The 11211-nt window shown below is 31.3% G+C and overlaps 1 protein-coding gene across 1 annotated transcript in view; it reads left to right on the forward strand.

The window, feature by feature from the left end:
• LOC139481427 (protein mono-ADP-ribosyltransferase PARP14-like) overlaps positions 1–2014 on the forward strand; it is a 42593-nt gene extending 40579 nt beyond the window's left edge. The window contains exons 13-14 of the mRNA XM_071264751.1: positions 148–319; positions 949–2014. Coding sequence (XP_071120852.1) covers positions 148–319; positions 949–1241 — 465 coding nt within the window. The 3' untranslated portion in view covers positions 1242–2014. The remainder of the gene's footprint in view (positions 1–147; positions 320–948) is intronic.
• Positions 2015–11211: the final 9197 nt, after the last annotated feature.

The raw sequence follows: 11211 nt of genomic DNA on the forward strand, positions 1-11211 counted from the left end.
AACCTTCTAAAGGTCCTTTACATAATGATTGTTAGTTAGAAATAAAAATGGCACCGGGTTCTTTTAGTCCGAAAATTCATATGAGATTTATATTTCATGTACCTCTCCTTTTAACTTGTTCTCAGGAAGTTTTTTTTTTTTTTTTAGATATTACGAGTCCAAAATCAACACTTGTATTCACAGTACAAAGCACGACAAGGTGCATTACACGAAAAGAATGGTAGAGGTTCAGAACAGTTGCTCTGGCACGGTACCTCGGATGACTGTGTTGATAAAATAATAAACAACGGTTTCAATAGGAGTTATTGTGGAAGAAATGGTAAGAGTCTAACTTTATTATACTAGTAATAAAGATAAATTGCATACTAAATTACATTTTTATTGGCTAAAATCCACATGCATCATTTTGATTAAAATTACTGTTCAACTTCCTGCAAACGATATTATTACTTTTTTAATAAAAGGCTTTGAAAAAAAAACCGTTTTACCTAACTGTATAACAGTGATCAGTTAGAGCTACAATCTAAAGAGTGGTTCTTTCTTATGCCTTCCACGTTTCATTCTAAAATGTTCACATTATATTTTCTTTATATTAATAATATACTTAAAACGTTGAATTGCGCAACCTATCTCGAATTAAGGGTCAAATTCAAAATCGGATTCACACGGATTCAAATGATTTTGATATTTTATGAATGTTTTCATTGTTTTTGTTTTTGTTTAACCTTCAATCCAAAATACATAAACATCTATGAAATTTTTTTATACTTAGTTACTGTATACATGGTATATACAATACACTAAATCAGAAAATAGCCCAATATGTTGGCGTTTTAACTATGATGAACTGAATTTAAATTGCTGGTACATGTATTACGCCTCGTTGTAATAAAAAAAACAGTAATAACATACATTTTTTAAGTTACCAGTTTTCCTATTGTTATACAGGCACGGCTTATGGAAAAGGTGTTTATTTCGCAGTTAAGGTAGATTTATCCTTGAAATACGCACCAACACCTCAAGGAATCGGACATATGTTTCTAGCTTCAGTTACAGTCGGTGATACATGCAAAGGACATCGAGATATGCAGGCATTGCCGTCTCCACCAGGAAGACCAAAGCACATTACTTATGATTCAGCATGTGATAATCCATTTAACCCTACTATGTATGTCATATTTCATGACACACAGGCATACCCATCATACCATATTACATTTGAGAATCAACAGATATGGTAAAAAATTGGTCTTCATAGTAATTTTCCGTATTGTATATTTTTTTCATTTCGTCTACAACTAGAAATTAAAAGATCTACTTATAATTAATAGGATCATTTTCATCTGTATTTCAGAAATTTATATCTTTAAATCATATACCTACACTAGAAATTGAATTTGATTGTATTACCAGTGTGGATATTTATAAATCAAACAATGGATTTTACAATTTTATATACAATTAAAATGCATGTTGGTGTGGTAATGTCCTATTCACAGTTTATTATGAATATATATTTATAAATAAATTCAAAACAAAAATAAACTCATTCAGTGGAACACAGAATTATTGGAACAACATTATATTTGAAATATTGATTTAAGCATTATAGACATTGTGTTACCTTTTTGTTAAAACAAACTTCAGGAAGAATGATGATATTTCTAATGTAGTTAGCATTTGTACAGAAAGCTCTTTTTTAAAAAGGTGTTTTAAAAGTTTTAATATCTGTCATTTAGTTTTGCCTGAAGATAGGTCAAATTTATATATGTGTTTACCTTACATTCAATTCATGGTATACTTTTTTCTATCAATTGTCATCGGATTCTGTTATAAATATGCACAATCAAGGAATCTCATAAATTAATTATAAATATTTTTTGTCTATCATGAATGATATCCTACATATTAATAACTTTATCATGTCTGTGTTATACTTGAATAAAATATTGAATATTCTTCAAAAAAATGTGTAAAAATGTCTTGCTTGTATTAAGAAAAAAGTTTTTGTTTTCATCAGTATTGTTATATTAGTTGTATAGTTAGAATTTTCCGTATTTTACCATATGTGTGTCAATAAACAGAAAATGTCCTATATATATATCGCATATTCTAGGAAACACACCAATATTGGTGACAGCATTACCAAAATTTATTTGGGGATATAGGTCGGAAAATACCATGAAAATGATGAAGAGTAAATGTCCACTAGCTGATTCCCTATTATATTTGTATGGCTTATCAGAGCACATAATGAATGAAAAAGAAGTCCAAATTTTAAGAATTAAGACACACTCACCAAGTGGACACTTTGACGAACATGTTCAGTTTCAACTGAAAGTTTTCAATAATAGATAAATTGATTAATTTTCAATGTCAAAATGTTGATAAAATGTCATTTGTTTCCAACGACTTCTAATTGCATATAAAGTAAACTGTAAAGATTGCATGGAAACTGAAAACCTATTTGTCCATATTGATACCAATTACATTGCATATGAATGTAAAAACGCCATTTATTTCCTGAAACATAATATCTACAAGTTGAACATTACCGTTACTGGATTGTTACATTCTAAATTGACTAGAATGATTTCTAGAAACCAATTTTGACGAATGTATCAGGAACATTTCATTTTAATTTAAGAAGATAGAAATAAATATCTTTCAGAACTATAGTCGCCGTCAGCTGAAATTCGTAGCGGTTATCGGTAAAAATAATCTTAACTATCAACCACGTTCACTCGTCATATAGTTTTTCACATTCCATTCATAAATCTCCAAGAGAAAAAACACTACTAACCTACCTTTTACATGTAAGTGATTGCACTGTGATAATCCTGACCTTCACATTTTCCAAGACGATTTTGAATGGTGGAATCCGCCATTAGTTTTACCGGAAGCGTTTCCGTGGAGTTCAATTTCATAACATTTTTATCACATCGATGAAAAGAACATTACAGGAAACTCCGAAAGTGACGAATGTCACATGTAAACAAAGGATCCTCATAGAAACGCAGATGGCGGAATTACAATGGAAAACATTCTGGAAAATGTGAAGATCGGGATTATTACAGTGCGATCACTTAAAAGGTAGATCAGTAGTGGTTTTTCTTTTGACGATTTATGAATGGAATGTGAAATACTATATCTCGAGTGAACGAAATTGATAGTTTAGATTATTTTTACCGATACCTGCTACGAATTTTAGCTGACGGCGACTACAGAAACAAAATAATAAGGACAGCCCGCGAGAAAGGTTATGTTTAGTACATTTCCTTTCTCTTTGCTTGTGGCCAAGCCAACTGTACTGTTATCGTGGAAGCAAGAGATACTTGTGTTTACAGCAGTTTGATTTGTATTTTCAATACTTTTTACTAATCCCGTGCAGATTTATCAAAGAAGACAATATTTGAGAAACGTTAAAGTAAAATACAATAACACATTTTCTTTTTATCAAAGCAAAATGAAACAACTAAATTTAACAACAAATTTTAAAATAGGGTAGTGAAGAGTTATCAAAAATAGATTACTTGATAAAAGATGTAACTCTGGCACAATTGTATTATGACAAAAACAGTGATTTTGATTTGCTAGCAGCTTGACTGTGTAAATTTCATGTGTGTTCTTTTATCGGTGAATTGTATTTATATTTAACCTGCACAGGAGCAATGCAATTCGATAAATCCTGGTATATGCATAAATGCATTCACAGAGACACTTGGTCATTTGTGTGCATTATCAAATGTGGTCGATTTTGCTAACGTCTTGTTTGCGAGTGAATAATGGAAATAAACTCACCATATATACCAGGACTAAGTTTAGTATATACGCCAGACGCGCGGTTCGTCTACAAAAGACTCACCAGTGACGCTCGAATCCAAAAAAGTTAAAAAGGCAAAATAAAGTACGAAGTTGAATTTAGTTTCGAATGTTGAACAATTATTCGGTTTAATTCAACAGATATATATCCTTCCATCAGGGTTTTAGCGAAAAATACATGTACAGTTTCTTACATTAAAAGTTAATTATTCATTATAAAACTTTTCACAATAACTAATTTTGTTTACAAAGTTGCTGAGAAAATATAAAACTTAGAAAAAAATTACTCTTTTCACGATGAAAAACCTGCAATGTACGGAACAACTGAATCCATTTTTCACGAATCCTAACGCGCTGAATTTAATAGGATTTATGTTTATGGCTTTGAATCGCATGGTGAAATTCGATAGAGATATTAAAAGCCGTCAAGATTCAAATATCGATGCATCTTCAAGTACAAGTCAAACCTTTATAAAACAAATCACAAAAGGGAGAAGGCAAAAGTAAGAGTACTTTTTGTAATCTTTAAGACATGTTAGGAGAGTACCAATTAATTTGTTAACTGTCAAGATGAGGAAGTAGTTGATGAATCTAAATGGAATTAAATATGTTCATATAATCCCTTCGTTATAACACCATATTTCCAACTACATGTAGCTGTTAACTTGTGAGATTAATGTAACTACGTATACTGTTGTTATGAAGGAAAGGTATTGTCACTATGTCGTGTTTGATTATTTATTGATGGAAATCGTCTGGTGAATTTAAAAGAGTTGAAACTATCAGAATGCGAAAGATGGCTGTCTTAAACCTATTACATGATAAACGATTTTTTAAGATTTATATAGAAAGCTAACAAAAAATACACAATTAAATTATGTATTCTTATCATCAACTTTATTCTGCATTCAAAAGAAATTCGCTGCAGACACTATTATATCATGTTTAAATGTACTTCACACCAAGATGATTAATGTATTTAAAATATATAGAACAATAATGTGTCAATAGTACACGGATGCCCCAATCGCATCATTTTATATGTTCAGTGGATCGGGAAATCGGGGGAAACTCTTATTTGGCATTAAAATAAGAACGATCATATCATAAGGAACATGTGTTCTAAGTTTCAATTTCAACTTCATTTAAAATATCTTTACCTAAAACTTAAACAGTGGAGCGGGACAGACGGACAGACGGACGGGCGGACGAACGAACGGACGGACGCACAGACCAGAAAATATAATGACCCTTTATTATCATAGGTGTGACATAAAAATGCATACTGTATAAAGTAGGTAAAATACACACTCATTATAAAAGTGCGAAGCATTAATTCAGTGACCCTGATGTATAACGTTACAGTACAAAGAAAGTAAAATAACAACGACATCACAGCGTTAATTCAATTAGAAAGAGTATCAACTTCTTCTTTCTCGCGTTTAACCCTTTGTCTGGCATAATCTTCGACCGAATCCATCAGTTTTCCTGATTTCACTTGTGCTAGTTCTTCATTCATATATCATCCGGCTGGTCATGTTATAATTGTTGACCTAAAAAAACATTGTCCATTACACTTCTTTGGGAAATATGTTATCCAGAGACTCGCATTTTCATTAGCCTAAATCCATCAATTGAAAACACAACTTCAAATACTGATCGATTCGGTCGAGGATTATGCCAGGCAATGGGTTAAACGCGAGAAGAAAGACGTAAATACACATTCTAAATGGAGTAAGGCTGTGATTTTGTTGTTACAAATCAGTTTAAAAACAGTTTTATAAATATCTATGCTACATTAATCTTTAAAAACTCAAATGTTGCAAAACACCTGTTCTACCTCCTCGATAAATGTATTGTTGTTCCTGCAGATAAAGGCAAAAAAAAAAAACGTTTTCGTCGGTATGTTTATCCCATAAATTATATAAAGAAAAAGATGTGGTATGATGGCCAATAAGTCAACTCTCCACAAGAGATCAAAATGACACAGAAATTGACAACTATAGGTCATCGTACGGCCTTCACAATGAGCAAATCCCATACCTGCTTGATAAATGCAAAGCAGCCCATTGACTGTTTGATAAATGAATTTATAGATATTGACAATTCACTGGGAAACTTAACACATATACCCACGACACTTACCAAGGAGGAAATCCAGGATAATCATAGGTGTGTTCTATGTTCTTTTGAAATGATAAACAAAGGTGATGAAATTTTATTTCACTGTTTTGGATACCTAAACTACATCAGTGTCCTTACAAACAAAGTTATATAGCTGGGTTTTCCAACTATATATGAAACCTCTTACTAAATTATTAACCTACATTGTATCTGCAATTAAAGCAGGTCTCCCAAATTATCATGACACTATCTGGCATGAATCAGATATTGATACTAAAAAAATCAAAGACCTTTTATAGTACACACAATCTAAGACCACCATATTGCAAAATTTTTCAAAATTTGACATTTCTACACTCTACATTATAAAACTAATAGACCAATTGAAACAGTTGGCCCTGCTTTGTTTCATAAATATGAATTGAAATATGAATTGTCAACGTAATACAAGTATACAGTCGTAGGCAGGAATCAATGATACTTTTAAAAATACAGATGGGTGCACTCCTAACCTGTACAGCAAGTTAACTTGATAACCAGTCATTTGGACTGGTCAAAGTTAACCTGTGACCGAATATAGGACTGCTCTGACCAGTCCTAGGACCAAAATCTAGTTAACTTGAAAAGCGGACTTGGACCTAGGACTGTTTTTATGTCTGCCAAAAAGTTAACTTAGAAACAGGTCCGCTATTGATATAAGTTAACTTCGAACCAGTCCTGTCATAAGTTAACATAAGTTAACTTCGGAACCAGTCCTGTCATAAAGTTAACATAAGTTAACTTGGAAACCGGTCCTGCCACAAAGTTAACTTCTGCTTGAACAAATCCGATCAAAACCAGACCTGGTCCCAAGTTAACTTTTGACTGGTCTGGTCAACACTAAGTTAACTTGTAACCAGGACCGCTCTTCGTTGATTTAAAAAAAAAATATTTTTAATATCTTTGTTTCGTAGTATAAACATCGAAAATAAAGTAATTTGAAAATTAATACTTCCGTTTTATGAACAGGATTAAACACAAATAATTGAAAATAAGTACGCACAGAACGTAACACAAATTTATCTGTGATCTGACAATCTATCTATTATAAAAACGATCTCGGTTACAATGATAACAGGCACTGAATATATATATATATATATTCCGAGATCAAATTCAATCATATTATGTATATTTTTGAAAAGAAGTATATTTGATGTTAGGTGTATACGTCCTTGTTAGTTATACATCCTTGAACTATGCAGCCACAATCAGCAATAGTTTAATTCATTTAAATAATGACTACAAATTTTTGTTCGCCTAAATTAAGGGTGCCAGCATGTCTTCTTTTTACTCAAAATACTGATACGTAACAAAATTTCAGTAGTTTTGATGCCTCCAGTTGACTTGTACAACAAAATTATTTGACCGCATCCACCAAAACTGACCATATATGCACTTTAATTTGTAAATCTATATACCCGCATAGTAAATCAGCAATATTTTTTATGTCAGGATTCAATGTATAATACAATCATGACAATGGACAGCAAAATTGCAATATAATAACAAAAAATTTTGGTTCGCATAAATTTAGGATACCAGCATGTCCTCATTTATTCAAAATATTGATACGTAACAAAATTTCAGTAGTTTTGATACCTCCAGCTGACTTGTACAACAAAATTATTTGACCGCATTACCAAAACTGACCATATGTGAACTTTAAATTGTAAATCTATATACCAGCATAGTAAATCAGCCTTATTTTTAATGTCAGGATTCAATGTATAATACAATCATGACAATGTACAGCAATATTGCAATATAATAACAACAAATTTCTGTTCGCCTAAATTAAGGGTGCCTGCAGCATGTCCTCTTTTTACTTAAAATACTGATACGTAACAAAATTTCAGTAGTTTTGATGCCTCCAGTTGACTTGTACAACCAAATTATTTGACCGCATCCACCAAAACTGACCATATATGCACTTTAATTTGTAAATCTATATACCCGCATAGTAAATCAGCCATATTTTTTATGTCAGGATTCAATGTATAATACAATCATGACAATGGACAGCAATATTGCAATATAATAACAACAAATTTTTGTTCGCATAAATTTAGGATACCAGCATGTCCTCATTTTATTCAAAATATTGATACGTAACAAAATTTCAGTAGTTTTGATACCTCCAGTTGACTTGTACAACAAAATTATTTGACCGCACTACCAAAACTGACCATATGTGAACTTTAAATTGTAAATCTATATACCAGCATAGTAAATCAGCCTTATTTTTAATGTCAGGATTCAATGTATAATACAATCATGACAATGTACAGCAATATTGCAATATAATAACAACAAATTTCTGTTCGCCTAAATTAAGGGTGCCAGCATGTCCTCTTTTTACTTAAAATACTGATACGTAACAAAATTTCAGTAGTTTTGATGCCTCCAGTTGACTTGTACAACCAAATTATTTGACCGCATCCACCAAAACTGACCATATATGCACTTTAATTTGTAAATCTATATACCCGCATAGTAAATCAGCCATATTTTTTATGTCAGGATTCAATGTATAATACAATCATGACAATGGACAGCAATATTGCAATATAATAACAACAAATTTTTGTTCGCATAAATTTAGGATACCAGCATGTCCTCATTTTATTCAAAATATTGATACGTAACAAAATTTCAGTAGTTTTGATACCTCCAGTTGACTTGTACAACAAAATTATTTGACCGCATCCACCAAAACTGACCATATGTGCACTTTAATTTGTAAATCTATATACCCGCATAGTTAATCAGCCATATTTTTTATGTCAGGATTCAATGTATAATACAATCATGACAATGGACAGCAAAATTGCAATATAATAACAAAAATATTTTGGTTCGCATAAATTAAGAATACCAGCATGTCCTCATTTTATTCAAAATATTGATACGTAACAAAATTTCAGTAGTTTTGATACCTCCAGCTGACTTGTACAACAAAATTATTTGACCACATTACCAAAACTGACCATATGTGAACTTTAAATTGTAAATCTATATACCAGCATAGTAAATCAGCCTTATTTTTAATGTCAGGATTCAATGTATAATACAATCATGACAATGTACAGCAATATTGCAATATAATAACAACAAATTTCTGTTCGCCTAAATTAAGGGTGCCAGCATGTCCTCTTTTTACTTAAAATACTGATACGTAACAAAATTTCAGTAGTTTTGATGCCTCCAGTTGACTTGTACAACAAAATTATTTGACCGCATCCACCAAAACTGACCATATATGCACTTTAATTTGTAAATCTATATACCCGCATAGTAAATCAGCCATATTTTTTATGTCAGGATTCAATGTATAATACACTTTAATTTGTAAATCTATATACCCGCATAGTAAATCAGCCATATTTTTTATGTCAGGATTCAATGTATAATACAATCATGACAATGGACAGCAATATTGCAATATAATAACAACAAATTTTTGTTCGCATAAATTTAGGATACCAGCATGTCCTCATTTTATTCAAAATATTGATACGTAACAAAATTTCAGTAGTTTTGATACCTCCAGTTGACTTGTACAACAAAATTATTTGACCGCATCCACCAAAACTGACCATATGTGCACTTTAATTTGTAAATCTATATACCCGCATAGTTAATCAGCCATATTTTTTATGTCAGGATTCAATGTATAATACAATCATGACAATGGACAGCAAAATTGCAATATAATAACAAAAAATTTTGGTTCGCATAAATTTAGGATACCAGCATGTCCTCATTTTATTCAAAATATTGATACGTAACAAAATTTCAGTAGTTTTGATACCTCCAGCTGACTTGTACAACAAAATTATTTGACCACATTACCAAAACTGACCATATGTGAACTTTAAATTGTAAATCTATATACCCGCATAGTTAATCAGCCATATTTTTTATGTCAGGATTCAATGTATAATACAATCATGACAATGGACAGCAATATTGCAATATAATAACAACAAATTTTTGTTCGCCTAAATTAAGGGTACCAGCATGTCCTCTTTTTACTTAAAATACTGATACGTAACAAAATTTCAGTAGTTTTGATACCTCCAGTTGACTTGTACAACAAAATTATTTGACCGCATCCACCAAAAGTTCAAAACTGACCATATGTGCACTTTAATTTGTAAATCTATATACCCGCATAGTAAATCAGCCACATTTTTGATGTCAGGATTCAATGTATAATACAATCATGACAATGGACAGCAATATTGCAAAATAATAACAACAAATTTTTGTTCGCATAAATTTAGGATACCAGCATGTCCTCATTTTATTCAAAATATTGATCATAACAAAATTTCAGTAGTTTTGATACCTCCAGTTGACTTGTACAACAAAATTATTTGACCGCATCCACCAAAACTGACCATTTGTGCACTTTAATTTGTAAATCTATATACCCGCATAGTTAATCAGCCATATTTTTTATGCCAGAATCAATGTATAATACAATCATGACAATGGACAGCAATATTGCAATATAATAACAACAAATTTTTGTTCACATAAATTTAGGATACCAGCATGTCCTCATTTTATTCAAAATATTGATACGTAACAAAATTTCAGTAGTTTTGATACCTCCAGCTGACTTGTACAACAAAATTATTTGACCGCATTACCAAAACTGACCATATGTGCACTTTAATTTGTAAATCTATATACACCATGATGTACCCGCATAGTATTAATCAGCCATATTTTTTATGTCAGGAATCATTGTATAATATAATCATGACAATGGACAGCAATATTGCAATTTAATAACAACAAATTTTTGTTCGCATAAATTTAGGATACCAGCGTGTCCTCCTTTTATTCAAAATATTGATACGTAACAAAATTTCAGTAGTTTTAATACCTCATGCTGACTTGGAAAACAAAACTATTTGACCAAAACTGATCATATGTGCACTTTTATTTGCAAATCTATATACCCGCATACCATTGTACCGAGGGCCTTAATGTCTTCTCCTGGCGCTCCTGTTCACATTTTAGTAGGACCGTAAATGTACACGTAATCAATAATATTGGAAAACCATTAATGCAAAAAATATTCTGAATAAATTGAGAATGTCAGAATTTCATCTCTTTATTTATAATAACAGTCACATCATATATAGGAGTTCATGATGGTGTACGTGTAAAACAAAACTATTATGCCACATCATCAAAGTACCAACACTG

This window comes from Mytilus edulis, chromosome 7 (assembly GCF_963676685.1).
Source record: "Mytilus edulis chromosome 7, xbMytEdul2.2, whole genome shotgun sequence".
NCBI lineage: Eukaryota > Metazoa > Mollusca > Bivalvia > Mytilida > Mytilidae > Mytilus > Mytilus edulis.